Source organism: Nipponia nippon, unplaced genomic scaffold (assembly GCF_047370975.1).
Source record: "Nipponia nippon isolate SJK-2023a ecotype South Korea unplaced genomic scaffold, ASM4737097v1 scaffold_11, whole genome shotgun sequence".
In the NCBI taxonomy this organism is placed as follows: Eukaryota; Metazoa; Chordata; class Aves; order Pelecaniformes; family Threskiornithidae; genus Nipponia; species Nipponia nippon.
The window spans coordinates 13,028,565-13,049,183 of NW_028262302.1; the positions used below are offsets into that span (position 1 = coordinate 13,028,565).

At 37.5% G+C, this 20,619-nt stretch overlaps 1 protein-coding gene across 3 annotated transcripts in view; it reads right to left on the bottom strand.

Annotated features, from left to right (window-relative positions):
- NRDE2 (NRDE-2, necessary for RNA interference, domain containing) overlaps window positions 1-17,282 on the bottom strand; it is a 36,228-nt gene extending 18,946 nt beyond the window's left edge. The window contains exons 1-6 of one of the 3 annotated variants that reach the window (XR_015702283.1): window positions 17,093-17,282; window positions 9,495-9,603; window positions 7,250-7,477; window positions 4,987-5,136; window positions 3,039-3,501; window positions 2,438-2,840 (exon numbers count right to left, since the gene is read on the bottom strand). Coding sequence is in view for 2 of the 3 variants with exons in the window: in XM_087747497.1 (XP_087603623.1) it covers window positions 2,438-2,840; window positions 3,039-3,501; window positions 4,987-5,136; window positions 7,250-7,477; window positions 9,495-9,603; window positions 17,093-17,171 (1,432 nt within the window). In the remaining variant the exon portion in view is untranslated. The remainder of the gene's footprint in view (window positions 1-2,437; window positions 2,841-3,038; window positions 3,502-4,986; window positions 5,137-7,249; window positions 7,478-9,494; window positions 9,604-17,092) is intronic. The other 2 variants (XM_087747497.1, XM_087747498.1) reach the window with 2 other exon arrangements.
- Window positions 17,283-20,619: the final 3,337 nt, after the last annotated feature.

A 20,619-nucleotide genomic window follows, 5' to 3' on the forward strand; every position in this document is an offset into this window, starting at 1 on the left:
GTACGTTTAAGTATATAATAGACTCTTCCAAAGTTTTTTAACCAATTTAGGCACTGTGTCCAACTGACACTGAAAAAGTTGTCCTTTCCTAGCTTCTCAGCTTCAAACAGATGAACTTTGATTAAAATAGTCTGAATGTAGAGAATATCTCATCAGGACTTGCTGCCAAGCTGGAGCCAAAAATAAATTACAGCATAAGATTTTCTGCATGATAAAAAAGAAAAAGATATTTGAAGAAATGCCAAGATCAGCATTTTCTTTGTGGTAAAAGCTGAAAACAGCTTGAAAATACACACTTAATTCAGTCCATGATGCTAAGACACTTCTGCAGCTGAACTGACTTAAAAGATAAGGATGTTTCTCCCCAACCAGTAGGTATAATTTGAAAAACAGGACTCCCTTTCCACAGCAAAATTTGAGAATGCTTACCTTCATCTGCCTTATATTAACAGATCTTAATAAATTTTAAATATGACGAATTGTTATCTCAAAATTTAAGTAAAAACTGATCTATACTTTTAAATTAATTACCTGCTTTCTTAAATTTCATGTTTTAAAAAAAACACGCACCTATTTACAAGCAGAAAGTACTGTGTACTGAATTGAACACTAGATGGCATAGCCCACCACTATTTAAAATTAGCCCTTACACTTTGTAATTACAAACGTCAAAGGTTGAAGATGCAAGCCTACCATACATCTACACTGCTGCTCAGTTCATAATTAATTTGTGAAACTCTTTGTATATTTATCTTAACAACCAATCTGGTAATCTTCCTAAGTACACTGACAGTTCAAATTCAGCCAAAGAATTAGACAGTCACTAAAAAAAAAAAAAATCTCAGATGAAGAGGTCTCCCCACGGGAAATTTCTCCACTCCTATCATTTGAATTCCAAAGAGGAGGGAAAAAAAAAAACCAAAACCAAAACCAAAAAACCCACAACAAACCAAGAACCAAACCCCTCAACAGTGTTCACAAACAAATCACTGTAGTCGTAATACAGAACAAGACATTAAGAGTAGAACAGAAACACAAATAAAGTTGAGTTCATTTTCATTTTAATCTATCTATAGACATTGGCAGCAAACAAGTATTTTGAAAAATGTCAATCAATCTAGTATAGTTAAGTAGTTAAAGGAACTCCATTAAAAAAAATTTCATAGCAGCTGACAAACAGTATTTAATGAGTCAAATATGCTATGTGCAGGGGAACAAAATGAAAGAAAAACCTTCCTGTTTGAAAAAAAAAGATGCCGAATAAAACGTTTGTCCCGAGACTCACTCATTGTGGTTAGTGTACAAAGTGACTGAAGTGTTGGATATCAGAGACAGTAGAAGCAATTAAAAGCTATCAGGCAGTAAAATATCCACCTGCCAGCACAGGACTTTTCATTCACAGCATTTCTTCCAAGTGCTTGATCCAAGATGAATCAACCGAAGACCATAAGAGATCTGAACACCTGAAACTAATTTGTAATCCGGCATCTCAATCTGTAAATCCAGACTGGGTATTGCATAACAGATTGAGCAATGGCACTAACAGCAGTTACAGGACTTGGATAAAAATAGAGGTTCCTTGGACTATGCCACACATGAAGAAATGTGGACTGCTTCATAATAGTCTCCTCTAGATTTAAAACAAATTTTAAAAGGAAAAAAAACCCCGAAACTTATTCATGGTAACACTAATATTTCCCCCTTCTCAGTGTATTCATAGATTAACAATCACAATGACCACCCGAGGTAGAGAAGCAAAATGAAAATGGGATAGGTTAAGTCATTTAGCTCCAAATAAATTTAAGCCCATGCCAGAAATGAACATGAACTCGTTTCTTCCTTGGATCCAATCCAGCATCCTAACCATCTGACTAATTTTCCTTCCAGGGATAATTATATAATAATTTATTAAGTAGTAGATACATGTACACAATAAATACAAAAGGCATGATCACATGGTGTTACAGTTTAGAATTCTCCATCTACAAAATGGGATGCTCAAGAAAATTTCATATCAGACTTCCCTCATTCCTTCTCTTTTCTGGATTAAAGTAATTAAATATAAAACTTTTGAACAAGAGATAATTGTTTCTTTCACAAGCCAACTTTTTTTTTTTTAATAAACATTTTTCAAACATAAAAGCACTTCTTTGGTTGTTGGCTGCAATTCTCCAGCCTTGACATTTGTACTGTAAACCACTCAGCACATTAGACTACTGGATGTTATATCACAACTCTCCTGGGGAAGAAAAGCATCTGCTATATCCATATTTGCTTGGAATATCTGCTTTAATTCTCAGCTAAGAAATCAGGATGCCAGGCATTTTAAGATAATAAAAACTTCCTGTAGTACACAGGAAAGTCTATTCTTATAGAGAATGTAGTTAACTCCTATGAAGACCATTCTGACCACAACATGAAAGAGAAAGAACCTTACCTAGCATAGCTTCTTCTGTGCCAGGCAGTAGAGGATGTGATACCATGCTGCCATCCTGAACAGCTGCCAATGTAGTTAAACATTTTCCATAGAGACTATTGATTTTTGAAACAGAAAAGGTAGTGAACTGACTTTGACAGAACAAGAGATATTTCTTCCACAGCTCCGGATTATTGGGATGTAAGAAAATTAGCTTCTGCCATTCTTTGATCAAAGCTGGTGGTTCCCAGAATTCTGTGCAAAGCTTCAGCCTGGCCAGTTTCAGATCAACATTACTTGGATTGCTTTCAATTGCCCTCTCTAAAATAGCCAGTTTCTTTTCTAAGATTAACTTCAGTGATTTTCTTCTTACTTCTTGCTCTCCCTTACTGGCATAAGGGCTGGGTCCTCTCATTAATTCATCCTTAAAACAAAAAGAAAAATCATTACAACATTAGGAAGAATCATCACAAGAATCAGGAGAAGAATGCTGACATTTGTGAAGATGAATTAACAGCTCACTCTTCACCAATAGAAGATATACAGTCCTAAACAAATGAAACTACAATATAATGTTCATGTATTACTTATAATAAGCAACCAGGTCTGTCAGAACACATACCTGAAAAGAAACAAATTCCATCCAAGCATTAATATCTCTTGGGTTTTCTCTGACTTTCTTGTTATGTTCTTCCACTTTTGTCATTAGAACGGAGTTAATGTTTATCCCAGGCTCTTGACTTGTTTGCTGCGTATTTGCAGGCTCATGGTCTGTACTCTTGCACCCTTTTCCTTGTAGCCACACTGTAGTTGATGGATCGTAAATCCCAAGAGGATTTACCTCCGTTGTGTTGGAAGGATCGTCAGTTTCCATTTGGAAAACTGGTATAAAAGCAGTTGGGTCAGGTGGAGAGCTTTTATTGCAAACAGGAATCCCATCTGTGTTCAGCAGGTTCACATTGTTCTTTGTGAAGTAGCGCTCAGGTCGCCTCTGTAATTGCTTCCTTTTTGATGCAGAACTGTCCCAAGTTATACACTGTTTCTTTGCATCTATGCCAAGACAGGACTCTCCTCTCCTTTTATATCTTAGAAGCAGAAATACAATTAAACATCCTCTAAAACACACATTACAAAAGATACCTCCTTTTTGAAAGAAAGCAGGAAAGTACTTTAACTCAAATTGATGAAAATAATGTATGCATGGACTTTTAAAAGTGTAAGAACTTGATAGCTTTCTCCTTAAGATCCCAATTTATATATTTTTTCAGTAGCATCACAACTTTTATTATCATACTAAGCTTCCTCTGAGTTCAACAATGTTGGTCATACTCAGCAGAAAAAAAAAATATTTTTTCCTCCTATCATTTTAAGCCATGTAGACAAAAGTGGGGAAAGAACAATAGACAGCATTATTTAAGGCTATTTAGATTAGATTATTTTAAACTGAAAAATCAGACACCAGTAGTTCAGTCCAGTAATATCTTTCTGTATCCCTAACCCTCTATCCGTTTCATATGCCAAGAAGTGGCGGAGGGGTGGAAAGGAAAGAGAGACCAGGTTCATGAAGGCCACAATAATCCTATGGATTAAGACAGGAAAATACCATCCTAAAATATTACCAAGAATGTAATTTCAGTGGCAGACATAGTGATGTGCAATGCTAAAATAACACTTTTCATCTGAAACAATAGCTGACAACCCAAAGGTGGCAGAAAATTGGAACGGATTGTAACCAGGCAATTTTACTGCAAAGGTATATACACTACGAAAATAAAACCCATAAATACTCCCTCCTCCACAAATAATTACTTTTTATATATAGTAAACAATTTTCCTTGAGAACATCAAGAAGTAATTGTACATACACAATGCACAAGCCCAACATAGGCTCCTTTAGATAGGCTTCTCCGTCAATGCGGGGAAATGTTCCGAAGGGTCATCATAGTACCAGTAACCCATGAAGGATGTTGAATATGCAATTTCATCTATAGTCATTTGAAATGTACCAATGCATAAGATAGATACCCTTTGGTACAATGTCTGGGTGATCTAACACAGAATCTGTTTGCTAAGAAAGTATCTGTACCTTTTTTTTTTTTTTTTTTTTTTTGCAAGGATATCAAACTACTCAAGTAGCCAAATCTAGTATGAAATAATCAGTACCTTCATTTCCCTTTCAGACACAGAAACAGAACAACAGAGATCAAAAGCGGCACTCCCCAAAGATGATCTATAACACAACCCGGGATTTCTGACCTCAAAACCATGCTTTTGCATCTGCCCCATGCTGCCACCTCCAGATGGCAGTTCTACAAGCTCACATGCCTGCAGTCTACTACACAGAGAATGTTTTTAGAAAAAATTAAAACCATGCACTTTATTCCCATTATTTCACAGCATCTTTTGCCTTTTAAAATATTCCTGCCCAATGCAAAGTCGAGTTTTGAAATAAACGATTCAGTTATTTTCTCATCTTCTACATAGAAATTTCACAGCCAGACTCAAGCTAATGAATCTTGAGATAGTGACTCTGTGATAATTTTAATACTATAGAAACCAACATATTGTACCTTGCTATGTCCCCTCGATACAGGGATTTGTAGGCCCAGTTTGCAGGGTCTGGTTTCTTGTCTATTCTGAAGGTTTCTGCTGAGAAAGCCTGGATATCATCAAGCCAAACAAAGCGATTGCTGGTAAGATTTGACGTTTTCTTATCTAGACTGAATAAAACGAGAAGTATATTCTAAACACTGGTGAATATATTCAGCATTTACAAAACCCAGGAAACATTGCATTTCTGTAGTTCATAATAATTTAATTTACTCAAAGTCATGGTACATGATCCATCACTGCAAGTCAGTCACACATTGGGAAAGAGACAACCAGAAATACACTAATAGGACCATCAAAACAAAAAAAACCACAAACACTCCTTGCACTTCCAAAAGTTGGATTTAGGATTATGAAAGGTAATAACCAGATTTAACCAATTAATTGCTTAGTAAACTATAATCTGAAAGCCATATATTACTACTTTTAAAATTTACGTTTGTCTTCCTTAATTGTAGCATCTTACTAAAAGAGGATAATCTGTAAGAGGATTATGTTGATTAGCTGTAATTATACCCATGCATTTGATAAAATAGCGTGCAAAGTGCTTTATGGATTACAGTTCTACAAATGAACTTAAGTGGAAATTGCCACCTGCCTCCAAACTGAACTTCCAATCTGAATTCATGTTACAAATATGTAACTTAGTAAATGAGTTTTGTAGTCTTGAGAAGTTTCTAAAATTTCACAAGACCTATTGCATTTAGAGCAATTTTGTGGTTCAGGTTTCAAAAACAGCCTCCTGAAAACTCAATATTCTCTCAGTATCAACAATATACGCAAAGAAGTGAAAACAGACACACTGAAAGGACTTCAGCCCTTTCATTTGGGCAAAGCACTGGCTGGTTGGCCCAGTCTAACAAACAGCTGATGAACCAGGTTCAGCACGTAAGTCCATTCCACCCAGCCCAGACACCCCTCCAGCAAAGACAAGAGTGACTGGGCAGAGCAGAATGGTCTTAGCATCGCAATGATTTTTACTGTGCTTCCTCACAGCCAAGTAATCCTTCGCTGCCACAAGCCAACAAGAGAGTCTTCATATGGGAGGTGGTGAGGGTGGCTAGAGGCAGCAGACAACTCCTCTGGTACCACGGCTATTTTTCCACAGGGAAACAACGTTAAGAGCCCTTGGCATAGACACATGCTCACAAGCCTATGCTCTCACCTCCTGGTAAATCTGCCTTGGGAAAAGTAGTAAACTGGGGGAAAGTCAAGGACTGCTTGGACTACACCCAGCTGTAACAACAATTCCTCAATGTCACCAAATCCTCATTCTGTCCCCAGGAGCATCTGCAGCGCTGTGAACTGGAGCCAGAGCTGCTGATGCTAAAGAAAAAACAGGAACGAGGAAATCAGAGAGGTAAAATGGCTGCTCAAACTAGCAAATGTGATGAGAAATCAGGAAAGGTGACTTATACAGCCAGTTAGATTGGGCCACTTTGAATGAAATGATCAAAACCCAACAGACTGAGAAAAGCTCAGCTAGGTATGCCAAACCTGAATGCTCAATGTGTTCACAGAACCTCTTTTACTGCTCAAAGATCATGCTAGTCACTAGATATCCATTTTCTCAGTCTGTAAAATGACACCTCCACTAATTACACAGTACTTTAGAGCTCCTAGAATTAAGAAAAAATATCTAGCAAAACAATTTCAGTTGTTCAAATACTCATCTAAATGTACCATGAACAAGAAGTACGAAACACACAGCACAGAGCAACAAATGGCTGGACATAAATGTTATATCATACAACAAACCTTGTCTTAATTTGAAAAAAAAAGGAAATGTTAACTCTGTGAGAAGGAAGTTATATCACAAGGCAAACACAACTGTATGTTAAGACTTTTGCACTAATTAAGAATAACATTTAATGCAAACCATCTCCAAACTCTCCCAGTAAATCAAAGATCTGTGAAAGGAAACAAGATGCTTACAAAAACTCAACATAAGCCTCTACATGTCTTTAAAAATACATTTCATTACTGCCATACCATGCTTTGTTCTGCAGAATGTACTATTCACAGAATATTTTAGTCACAGTTTTTCGGATATAATTAAACAAGTGTTTCTAATTCTGTTCTCATTGCTTTGAATACAGGTTTAGTCATATACAGCTTAGAAAAAATTACCCACCAGTGGCAAGAATTTAATTCATAAAGTTGAAGAGACAAGCACAAGAACACAATGAATTTACGTCTTGCATAGTATTAATAAATACATACTTTGCTGCTGCTTCCTTTTCGTGATTTCTGTCACTTCTTGTGGCTTTGTCCTTGACGTGCTTAGTGTCCAGGTCTGATTCGCTGCTACTGGAGTCCCCTTTGGTTTTCTTTTTTGTCTTCTTATAGTGGTGATGCTTTTTCTTTTTCTTTTTCCTTTTCTTACTTGACTGTTTCAGACTCTCATCTGTATCACTTTCGCCTGACAAGTCTGATCTTGAAGTAGTCCTGCTTGGAAACAAGTGTATATCTATACACATCTATATATCTAAGTAGTAAAACTCTAAAGTATCACCATAAGAAAGTTCAGAATAATTTTACCCTTTACCATTATTCTCCCTGTATTTTTGGAGAAGAGAGTTAGCAGCAACACATACAATGAAAGTGATAGAAATTTGCATTAAATAACAACTACCTATATTTTTTCAGCTTCTGGAATTACTGACAACCAGTCTTAAACTTTTAATTGCCAAAAGCATTTTGATGTGTGATCTGTATAAATATCCATTTGTTATCATCGCCAAATTAAAGAAGATGACTGAGCTGATAAAATTTCCTAACTTTGCTAAGACAACTTAGGTCAAGCTAAAAGGATGAGAAATCTTTCAGGGTGATGTGCAAAAAAAAAAAAGTCTGCACTTTTTTTTCCTTGTTTCTTTATGATTTACACAAGAAATATCAAAAACATACTTTTAAAATCATTTCCAGATTAGAAATTCAAATCTCACCTCTCAAAGAACAATTTTTGATGACTACTGAATTAATGTTATCATATAACATAATGTAATAACAAACACTACGCATGCAACAGACAATTGACTTACTGAGAGATCACAAAAAGGACAGATAGCTTTGACAAAACACACGTATATGATTGTACATACTACATACACTCCCATACTTAATGATCAACTGAAATAATGGAGGTCTTCTCAACCCTTAATTAAAGCACAAGCTCTTTTTAAACAGTTTTTCTGGAATCTTTCAATAAAAGAAAGGAGCGACAAGTCACAGTATTCCTAATATGTCAACAAAAGAAAATGTAGTGTTTCAGAAGCAAGGCACCTCAGAAAACAATCTTACACAATTTATTTAAGGGCACTAAGACAAAAGAAGGTATAAGAGAACTATTAGCAGGCTTTTAAAACAAACACACACTCCCCCAAACCAAAAACCCAAAAAACCCACCAGCTATGTTGGAGTAATTGGTTTTTATTGACCTGAGAATGTACCCTAGTAATAGGCAAAAAGATCAAACGTTTCTCAGTACACTATTTTTTGACAAATTCTTTTTCAAAGATTAATGAAATATGGTGGGTTTACTATGTCATTCTATCTGAATGGTAATCTGTAAATTCCTTAGTTTCATGACATTAAAGTCCGGAAAAGATTTGAAGAAATATAAGCAGAATATGACTGATAAACAGAACAGTGACTGCATTTCAGTCACACAATACATGTAAATGTAAGAGTAAGTATACAAAAAGATGTATTCAGCTGTGATTGTTATTATAAAGACATTCTCTATCATGACTACCAACAGTCATCGTAAACACAGGAGCCTGTATCAAATGAAAAGTGAATAAGTTTTTGAACTTGGCAACTGCAACTTGATTTCATTAATTATTAAGTGTTAGTTATAGTGTAGACGTGCCAGGTATAGCAACTATTCTAGTGAAGGTATTAAAAGTAGTTCTTCAGCAAACATGGCTGCTTAAAGCTCATTTTTGTAAAAGAATATAATCACCCACTTCAGTGATCAGTATGTTCTACACAGCCGCGCAACTTGATACATGTAATATTTCATTAATTCACATCTTCAACTAGTTTTTAAAAAGTAAAAAACTTGACTGTGAAATGGCTGATTGAACCGGTTTTCACAGAGAAATCACAAAGATGATGCTTAATCTTTACATTATTTCAAGGGTCACTTAGGACATTCAAAAGCTAATGAAGAATCATGATCACTCAGTTCCCTTTCCATTCTGAAATAACAATGATTTAAATGCAGCTGTGAGAAAAAGAAAATGGGAATGTAATTGCATAAGTATAATTTCTCATTATTTTAAGTTAAAGGACATGGAAGCATTATTCATACTTTTATATATGACTCAGTTCAGGCCTTTTTAAATACTGAACAGTGGAATAAAAAGCACCCCTAAAAGCTCCTGATTTTGGTCTCACATAACAAAAGATAACCAGGACATAAGAAAGAGGCTATTTTAAAAGATATTGAAGTATATTCTACCTTATTAGTGGTGATTTTTCAGGGATGAGATTTGCAACTTCTGTAGTGCGCTGATGCAGTAATAGTGCATCTTCCGTAGAGAAGCTTGGGTTACTAAGCCAGTCCAATCCTGCAGGTAAAGGAAAGTGTGAGATCAATACCAATTCGCTTGCTGTGCTTTTTAAAATTGGGAGTCAATCTAGTCAGCAGACAGCTAAATTCACAGCAAATGTCACTAAGTCATGTGTAATAATTGAGCATATAGGAAGGCAGTCCATGAAATTTCCATTTAGGCGAAGACGAGGTTTTAATGAGGTAAAATATTTAGGAGCTGGAATCTTCCCCTGACATCAATCTAAGCTTTAAAAACCCCACTATATAATAATACTTTGAAGTTCATACTCAAAGCAGGTAATATGTTTTATACACTGCTATATACTTAAAAAACCCAAACCTGTCCAATATTAATTTTTACCATGCAAAATTTCTAACTTTATATATTTATATATTTAATGTTATATATGTATAATTATATAAGATCATATATTAATATATTTTATATTATAATTATTACATATAGTGTATAATATAGATATTTACATATTTGACTTTAAAGAGTAAAATTGAAAAAATTACAGGACATAATTACTTGAAAGGCGTAGTTAATGAATTCAATACAACTCATGCAAACTTACAAAAATTTACTTTATTCACTGTATGGAAAATATCTTTAATGCGCTTCTATTGATAGGGACATCCATTACTGATAAGAACATTAAAGTGTTTTACACAAGGTCAAAACGTGTCACTGGATTCTCAGTTTTGTAACCACCAAAATCATTAGACTTTTAAATAGTGTGAAAAAGGCTAATTGATGCTAATTTTGATATATTAGTCAGCATTAAGTATTCTGCATCTAGACCTCAGCCATTTCAGTCATCGGATAAGATCAGATACTGACAGGATGTGGAGGGGGAATTTTTTTGCCATGATTTTACTGATATTAAAACTTCTACAACAATTTTCATAGAGATTTCATTTCTAGAATTCTTGTGAAATTTTCTAACGTATTAAACAATAAATGTTATTTCACATAAGCACAGAATTTAACATCAGCCTCTCTGGTGCCAGACCAGAGGAGGTAACAACAAAAGGAACAAATTTGGTCTCCCTGCTTGTTCTCCATGCTCTTTACAACCACTTTTGCCTCGGTGTTCTTCCTGTCACACTCTTGTCTTTGTGCTTTTGACTACACTGACCTCTAATCTTTAAATAGCATGAACTCATTGTCTGCCAAGCCATACATCTCTCCTCCTTCTAAAGTATTTCTTTCAGAAATAGCTCTTCATACCAAAGTTCTTTCTTCCGTCTCATATCCCTGAATTGTTGTCCACAAAAGGATTTAAAATGGAGCAAAACAGTTTGTTAACCAAAGTTAAACTCATCAAGAAGTAGGCACAACCAAGCAAAGCTCCAGTTCGTGTTTCCCAAGAGAAACAGGTGGCCCTGCTACCAAAGGCCACGCGGGGAGGGCCACCTTCCCTGGTTCCTCTTGAACCTCCACGCAGAGGAGAAACCACAATTCGTGGCCCTGGCAGGACCAAAACACACTTCCCAGGAGCGCCCCAGCCAACATGCTGCGGAACACTACCACACACCATTTCCCAGTTCACCAAAATGTAGGATGTAGACTGAAAAATAAAAATTCAGCTGTATAATACATATGCGTATTATTGTAACCTTCTGCCTGGCAATCAGAATCACCAAACCTAAGGCAAATACCCTACCCTATTTTGTTGCAAATCAACATGAGGGTTTTTTTTCCCTTCCAGGAAAAGACTTAAGATATATTAACGTAAAATTAGAATAAAAATTGAAACCTTAAAACCTTACTTGCCTATTTAAAATATGATAAAAATCTACTATTTATTTTAAATTAATTCACCCTGGCACAAACGCCTTCATTTTAAGTATGCGTCTATGATTCTAAAACTGTAAATCTACCACAAAGCATTCTTCCAAAACTTTTGGCGAGCTTAAAGGAGAAAGATTTATGCTGGATAATATGCAAGCAACATTTCACTTGCCTATCAAAATAATTATTCCCCTGCTGGGGAATAAAGTGTTATGCAACAATAAGTTAATTTCTTATTTCAATCCTGAAAAAGATGTATTAAGAACCAACCTAAAATCAGAATCACTTCTTACAAGAATTGCATTTAGTATTTTCCATGAAATACCAAAATGTTTCTCATGGATAATTCTGTAACCATTACGTATTTAAAACACACCGGAGATAAATAAATTCATACACTTGATAACTGCATAATCAAATTGGATCGAATAATTCAATATATGTCACGCAGTATACCAAGTGCCACTTCATACCTGAGATTTTTGATATATTGGTAAATATTGGTATATTTATTAAATGTGATATTGATTTTAAAAATTATCTTCCCTATATTTGATTATTTGTGCTCATTTTGGTAATGAAGATGGGGTGCAAAGGAATGCAGGAGCAAACTGCAACCCTACAATGTTTTTCCACCGGTCACACTCTGGTCTTCCTTAAACATAGAAGAATTCAGAGAAAGTAAAATAGTCCAGAGCACTCCAGATTTCAGTAAATGCAACTATTCTGTGCATAAAGCCTTTTCTTTATCTACAGAATTAAAGGGGACATTTAATTCCCTTAAAAAAAGAAAATCTTTGTATTGATTTGCGTTGTATTACCCAGATCCACCTAAGAAAACAGAAAAATTTACTGTTTGGCAGAGTCTCTGGTGTAAAGGTGTATCATATAACAGCACAAAACTGTAACTTATTAGCCAGACATATCTCCTTAAAATTATTATATCTGCTCCAAAGATATACAAAACGTATCTAATTTGTCTTTGGCCCGATCTCCAATAACATATTGCAGGCGCGAAGATATCCTCTGTAGCCTTTGAGCTTCTCTTTTTAATAAATTATTTTTACTATAAAATATTATAAATTACCCTTTGTAATGTGTAATAAATCATTTACTAGTATTATTTTTTGGTAGAAATAAATTTATTGTAAGGTAGTTCTGTATTGATTTTAATGAAGAATTATGGTTCAAAGATGACTTGAAATATATTAATACTAATACTCCTGACACTTAACCCTGGGTTACTTTTTTATAAAAAGTAAGCTCGAAGGCAGAATGATGTTAAGTAATTTGCGTTCAGTCATACAGAGTTGTTGATGACAAAATTCAGAATTCAAGACTTAAAACATTCAGACCATTAGGAAAAAAGTCTAAGATGTTTAACTTTTAAGACCTTGACCTAAGGTCTTTTAAAATGCTGTATGCATCAAAACGGGCTTCTCATTGATTTGAAGAGCATATTATCAGGTTCTCCAAAGATTAATGCAGATAATGCATTTTTTTAATATTATTCATTAGTGTAAACACTTTAGATACAGACCAGCCTAAACTAGGAAAAAAATGTTTGCATACAACAAGTATGCTAAATTTTATAACCTTGAGCCTTATGGCACTACAGTGCCAAATGACTCCCAAATGGAGACACGGATCCTTAGCAGCACTAAGAGCTTCAGTCTTAAAAACTGAAAAATATAAAGCAACTGATACATTTCTTTTTAAAATGGCATTATTGATCACATTGACAAAATGAACAGAGAAGAAAATAAACAAAGACAGCAGTAAAGCTCCAGCTGTTTTAAAAGACACAATAAAACATGGAGCTGACCAACCATAAAAACTTCCCTGAGGCACAAAACACATTTTAAACAAAAGAGGCTGCACCTGAACTGGCAGAAGAGTAGAAAGCAGTTATCTTTATAGTTCTCTGTTTAAAAGGCTGTTCTAAGACCAGAACCACATTCTTAAATAAAAAGAGTGAGTTGGCAAAATTTTCATTCCCCTCCTCCTCCCAGGAAATTAATCCTACAGCTCACAAAAGGATGAAGCCTGGATTTCTGAGTTGTGTCCTCCATCCTTTACACTCCCCACCGCTGCCACAGCTTCAGGAATTATCTGGGTTCTCTAGACCTTTCTACAGTACTTTGCCATATCCCTTAATTACTGGCTGGGCAAAAGGCAGCCTGGGCTGTGTCAGATTGTGATCTCCGAAGATGTTTATTAGTTGGCTAATGTACATATGCTCGTTGCCAAGCCCATCTATCCTGGTAACAGTTCAATTCATGTTACAGCCTCTCTCTCAGCAGTGGCACTTTATCTAGATTTATCTTGTCTAAGCAAATGTAGATTTTCACAGACCTCCTCTACTTTTGCCATTTCTCTCTCCCACCACAACAAATTTGACTGAAAGGGTTAAAACTCCTGAGGAGGAAGAGAGAGATATTGAGCAAGTAGGCTGGCAGACAGATGCAGAGCAAGCATGCAAGAGATCCATTTCCATAGGAAATCTGCCTTAAATATAGCAAAATAATGTCTATTATCACCATTAACTATTAGCAACTAACTTCCAAGATGTCATTTTGACTTAACTTTACCTGAAAGCATCCGTTATTCCCTTACAGATGTGAAGCCACTCACTAACTTGGTGCAATATGATTACAACAGTGAGCACAAGCAGAATAAGGTTTATTTTTTATATTTTAAATTATTGTTTTAGGGCCCCCAAGGAAAACTCACCTTGAGAAATAGTCATAAACATTAATCCCCTGACTGTGCCTGTAGCTTGGTTCTACCTGAACAGATGAGATCAAATTGCTTTTTTAAAACACTGAAGAATCACCAACCCCTGTAGCACAGTTAATATGCCTCTGTGGATACACAAGGGAAACGTTTAGAATCCAACTACAGTATTTTCTGAACAATTTAATCAAACTGACCTAATACTCTGGAAAGAACTGAACAATTTTTTCCATTACACAACATGCAAGTCCAAACCTCCTTGTAAATAATCTCCAGTGAATCAGTTAGCTGGATACAAACATTTCAAACATCAAAATGTATTTCAAACTTTAAAACTCTGCCTTTTCATTTTTTTTTGCTATTTTTTTCTTGTCAGACGTCTAAAAAGTTTATCATTTTTGCAGACCAGATTTACTTCTTAAAGAACATAAAGAATAAAAGATATAAAAGACTTCTTTTGTGATAATATGCACGTACTTGTTATTGTTCTACTCTACCATCCACACTCATGAGCACAACAGTAGAAGCAATCCAATGGCATTCTTTTTATACCTTCCCAGGAAAAAGAAAAAATTAAAAATTTACAGTGCATGTCTACAGAAACAATTTTTAAGTCATGCAAAGCCTTTTGTTGTCTCTCAGAATCCTGAAAATCTGCTTTCAGCAAAAATCACTGCATCGTCTTACCTATAGAATAGTTCAGACTGTAAATAATGCTGTGCATATGCTTACTGCTGCAAGTGGGGTTAATTATTACCACTGCTCTGTTCAGTACGGCTACTGATAAATTTGTAATTTATCTTCTACCAAAAACTAATTAAGCTTGACAACATAATTGTAAGAAACCATATACAAAATTACTTTGCACTCTAGAGGTTGCTGCAACTCAGCAATCTTAGCAGGATAGGAAGAGTGTACAGCAATACTTCAGTTTCAGACAGCACTTATATTTATAAATGGTTTAGGAAGGTTTGTAAGAGTACAAGACAGAGGTGCCCGGAGGAATGAAACATGGCCAGCATATTTACATTATTACCTCAACTTTCATAATAAAACTATGAAGCAGTCCTAAATGACTGCAAAAGACACCTCAGTTTTGCAGTCATGTTAAATACAACATATCCCGTGATCTCTGTATTATGATGGACTTTGGCTTCATATCAGCTCTGAGGAAAGAGTCATCTATCAGACAGATACCAAAGTTGCCTGTCAAGTTCTCAAGTTCTCAGAAGCTGAAAGTGTGTAATTTGATATATGCCACCATAAATGTGGTTCTGAGTTAACACTTAATTTTTATAACTTATACTGAAATGTGGTTGTTAAAAACAAAGTACAATATTGGCTAAAACACAAAACAAACAAATGCTGTTCCTTAAAGTTTTGTCAATAAGTCTCATAGAAAAAACTTCCAGTAGACCAAAATGTAACTCATAAACAGCGCTAATACCTGAAATCTAGATCCCAAAGTCAGTCTTAACATCTTTTTCTGTGTAATTTTATCTTCTAGACAGGTGGCCTACGGTGACACAGACTACACATAACAAACCTAAAAGCTAAATTCCCAGAGTTTTAAAATATAAGCAAGGTCTTACTACTAGAGAATTCTACCGTACCTCTGCTGGAAGAGCAGCTTCTCTCTTCCTAGAAGCTATAATTTGGGATCTTATTACATCCACTATTCCCTGCACCAAGTGTCATTACCAGAAAGGCTCCTGAATGTGGCTAGAACATCTCTGTACTGGCAGAGTGAGTATCAACAGCTGCAACGCCATCAGGGGGTAATGCACAACTGGTCAGAACAAGAAGCTAACCCCAGCCTGTACTGCTAAAAGCTTCAAAAACTCACCATACTGACTGGACCAAATATACACGAAAGTTAGCCTAGGCAAACAATTTTATTAGAGTTTCCCCTTGCTGTGGTGTCTACAGGATGGGCAGACTCAAGGGTGGTGGCAAGAAAAGGCATAGTTCAAAACATCTCCCAGCAGAATTCATAAATGCTGCGCATACTTCTGAGTTTGGCAATAGACCAGATAGGATTCTTTACTCGTTTAATAAAAGTATAACTTGCTAGACAGCAACCATGACAGTCAAAATGATAAACTGAATCATAACCTCACGCACGACCTTCCAAAAGATATCCTTTGCAACTAAAATTTGGTTTAATAAGTAAGGAAATGAGAAAACACTTTTTAAGTTATCCAAGGCTAGTGGGAAAAAAGAGAAAAGAAACCCTCGTTTTCTGCATAAAGCAAACCTTCTCCACCACCCACACAAAGTCAACATCCACCTGTTTTTCGAAGATGGGTATTTCCACCCCAGGCCTCCAGCACCTACCAGCGGAGAGCTGGAAGCAAATCTGAACACACCTGAGAACCCACCAAGGAGAAGCCAGCACCGTTTTTAGGGGAACGCCCCTATGTCGGGTTCTCCCCAAAGTCACCTCAACAACTTTATTCCCAGGTACGAGAGCGTTATTCAAACGGGCCGCGACGCGCCTTGCGCAGAGCGCGCCTGCGCGCGCCGCCGGCGGGCCCGCACCCCGCGGGGGAGGGAGGAGCCGGGGCCGCGGGCGCGCCGCCCTCTGGAACAGCGCGCGCACGGCGCACTCCGCGCGGGGCCGCCCGGCCACCGGCCCCTCCGCCGCGCTCCCGAGCCTCCAGAGGCGCTGCGCAGAGACCGCCGCCGGGCTCCCGGGCCCCAGCGGCAGCACCGCCCACGCCACAACTCCATGGCGGGGGCGGAGCGCGCCCGGTCCGCAACGCGGGCACGCACGGCCGGGCCGGCTATCCGGTCGGAGGGAGGGAGGGAGGGCGGGCTGGCGGCCGGAGCAGGCCCGACGGGGTGCGCGGAAGGGCCGGCACGGTGCAGGAGGCTCCGTGTGGCGGCGAATGGAAGCGGAAGGACTTCCCGAGGGCTGGGGCCGCGGAGGGCTCTTGGGGGAAAGAGGGTTCTCCCAGGACTTTACCTTTCCTGGAGCCCTCGCTGCTGCCGGTTGGGGGCTCCCCGGGCTCGGCGGCACCGGCAAAAGCCGGGAACAGAGCCATGTCTCAGCTTACCGCCACTACTATCTGCCCGAACTGCCCCGCGGAGCGGCGGGGCAAGATGGCGCCGCGGCGCCGAGCATACTGGGAGACGTAGTTCGTCCGCCCGACCGCCCAAAATGGCGGCGGGGCCCGGTGGCTGCTGAGGGTAGGAAGGCTCAGTGCCGGGGCTGCTGCGGGCGCCCTGCCTTCTCCAGGCCTCCGCGTGTCTTGCGCCTTCCGCCGCCGTCCCTGAGCGGACTGGAGGAGGGAACTGCTGGGGGAAGAGGGAGGGATGGGGTTTCCAAAGCCAGCCTTTCCTTCCCCGCCACCCTGGCTGCTCTCATAGGGTTCCCTGGGAGGGAACACCCTAGCGACATCTCCTCGAGACTGGAATGCTCAGCTGTGTAAAAGAGAATGTTGTAAGAAGCCATGCTTCCTTTCTGTCCGTACGAACTGTGTGTTTGAAGGCCCGTCTAGCCAGACAGCCTGTCTCAAACACCAGTAGTGAGGGCTTAGGGAAGAAATAACCTCCTGCAGTCAGTCAGTCCTTTATAAGCCTCCTGGCCAGGGAGTCACCCATCATGTTTAACAGCATCCAAGAGCCAGCCCTCCATAAAGGAACTGGAAAAATAATTTTTTATGCTTTCACACTTCGCACCTTCTTGGGCAGGATGTTCCACTTTTTAATTACGTATTGTCTGAAACAGTATTTCCTTTTTGTCTCAAGCCCAGTGCCCGATTGTTGCATTGTGAGGAAAAATAAGCGTCCCTATTCACTTTCTCTGCCAAATTTTATACGCTGTTAAGATACTTCAGTAGTCTTTCTGGACTGAAAAGTCTGCCTTTTTTCTTTACTTATTAAAGCCACTCCATAATGTTCTCGTTGAATTTCTTTAGTTTTTCTAACTCCTACACTAATACTACTGCACGACCAGAATTTTATGTAGTGATTAAGTTATAGGTGTACAATGGGTTTAGGGATTATATGGAATTATAATGACTGGTTTGTTTTCTGCTCCTTTCCCAATACCTTCTGATCATTCTGTTTGGCTTTTGGCCTCTCCTGAGCTACAGCATCTCTTAAGACCCCATTCCTGAGCAGCAAAAGATGATAGGTAACTACTGTGTATAGATGTTAGGATTAGTTTCCCTATACACACTGCTTCACACTTAACCAAGCTGATTTTTTCAGTCATAATTTATTTCTGAAATACTTCAGTGACCTTTCTCAGTCAGCTTTCCAGTTGGTTATCCTGACTAGTTTTGCACCATCTGCAGATTTTGTCAACTCTATGTTCACTGCCATTTGCAGCCTTTTTGTAGATGTTGAACAGTCAGATCCCAAGAAATCCTGCTGGTGACTTCTTTCTTTAGAAAACTATAAAACTGTTTCTTAATCCTTATTTCCTACCTTTAATTTATTATTAATCTATGAAATGCTATTCATTTTTATGAACAGGAAAGAAGACTATAAGTACAGAGAGAACAGGATTCAGAACAAAATAGTGGTCATGGACACTGATAGTCTGGAAGTCATCAAATGAGTGGGGCCTGATTGCCAGCTTGGAAAGAACAGGCTTTAAAAAGTACGCTCACATACTGAAGTGGAGCAATGTTTTTGTTCAAGTCTGTTAACATCTATCAAGTTTTGTAGCAAAACATTAGAATGTGGAAAATGCAGTACATAAAATATAGTAATATATATCTGCCTAGAGCTGATACATAAGATAGGGGAAAAAAAATCTAAAAGCAGCACATTACCAATTTGTGATCAAATTCTGAAAAGACAATTTAAAAAAAAAATATTATCTTGTCACATGCACTTTTTAGCCTTTTTCCTGAGAAGAGAAAAACCTATGTAATAATGCTACCTGAACAAGCATTTGTCTGCCTGGCATAATTTCTCCAAGTAGTTTTAGAACTCGTGACCAATTTCAACCACATTTAACAGGAGGTTACAGGTGATTACATTACTGCAAATTACATGAAAACAGGTGGCAAGGCAGAGCAGGGTTTTCAGTGGGAGGAAAACTCCAGTGTGCACACAGTTCATACTGGAAGTCTAACCTATGGGGAAAGTTGAGTCAGAACTCCCCTGCTCGTGGAAATATTTATTACAATCTTATTTGGATAGTTACTGAAATTTGTAAATGCGTTTATTCTGCATGTCTCAGCACTGGGAAAACTGCCACCTACCTAGCGAAAATTAATTATTTCCCTATTCTCTTACGAACCAGATTCAAAGCCTTTTCAAGATACTGATGCTCTGGATGCAGGATAAACTGAATGGATTTCATAACAAAAGCATTCAGTTTATTTGCTGAATGTCATTATTCACATTGTCTCTCAGCTGCTCACAGTGATGGTAGCTAACAACTTCTCAACAAAGAGAATACAGAAAATAGGCTTTTTGAGAGTAAAGCAAATGACCAAAGAGTTTATAAGAATCCTAAATATAGATTTATGCCCTGTGTCCCTGGAAATTAGCGCCAATTATGGATAAAGAGAGGGATAAATTAACAAAGGGTGTTATTATTGTTGCCGTACATATATTACTGTGATATAAAAAAAAAAAACCCACCATATTTAACACTACCACATAAATGCAGGCAATATTTCCCGTTATCACAAGTGGAAGTTAAACTTATGTGAACGTTGCTTTTAGATTATTGCATTTATTTGTACAAGTAGTTCCTATTTATCATTAGTAGAAATTGGCTACGTAGTAAAATCTACGTTGACATCTCCTTGACTTACTGAGTGAGCAATGCCCATTGTGATGAAATGTAGTTTTCTGCACTGCATTTAGCCCCATGTCTAACAAGTTTTATTTTGCAGCTTTTGTCTTAAAACTCTGCAAAATGCATTTTAATGATGTTATATGAATACGAAGTCTTTACAGGCAAAAAGTACTATTATAAATAAATTGTTTGCCTCAACTCAGTTGATCCAAGCCAAGATTCACTAAATCTTAGGATTTAGTGAAGAACCTGACCAAAACACCTCTTGATGTCTAGAATAAAGTTACCTGAAACACTCAGCGTTGTTCTTCAGTTCTAGCCTAATAACAGCAAACCATCAAGCCTTTTACAATACAGACAAAAACACAGCAGCTGTATACAAAAGAGTTCCTTGTTAATAGATGGAACAAGCTAAGTAACTAGAGGAACTAAAAAATTCCTTACTTAAGAACAGTGTGGTCCACTTTTACCTTGTATCTACCTATTTGACATATTGAAGTCTGGTATGGTTAATATTTTTTATTAATAATCCATTTTAAGGATTTTTCTCCTTTGATAAGGATTTTTCTTCTTTGGAAAGCCTTACAGTGAGTAATGTACTGAACTGCCTAACAGATGTGAGAGTGATAGTTTTCAGTAGATTTGGGACTTGAGTTCTTTTGTATATTGTGACAAAAATCATAACATTATATTTAGGGACAAAAAAAACCCTCTCATCAGGTCCAAAA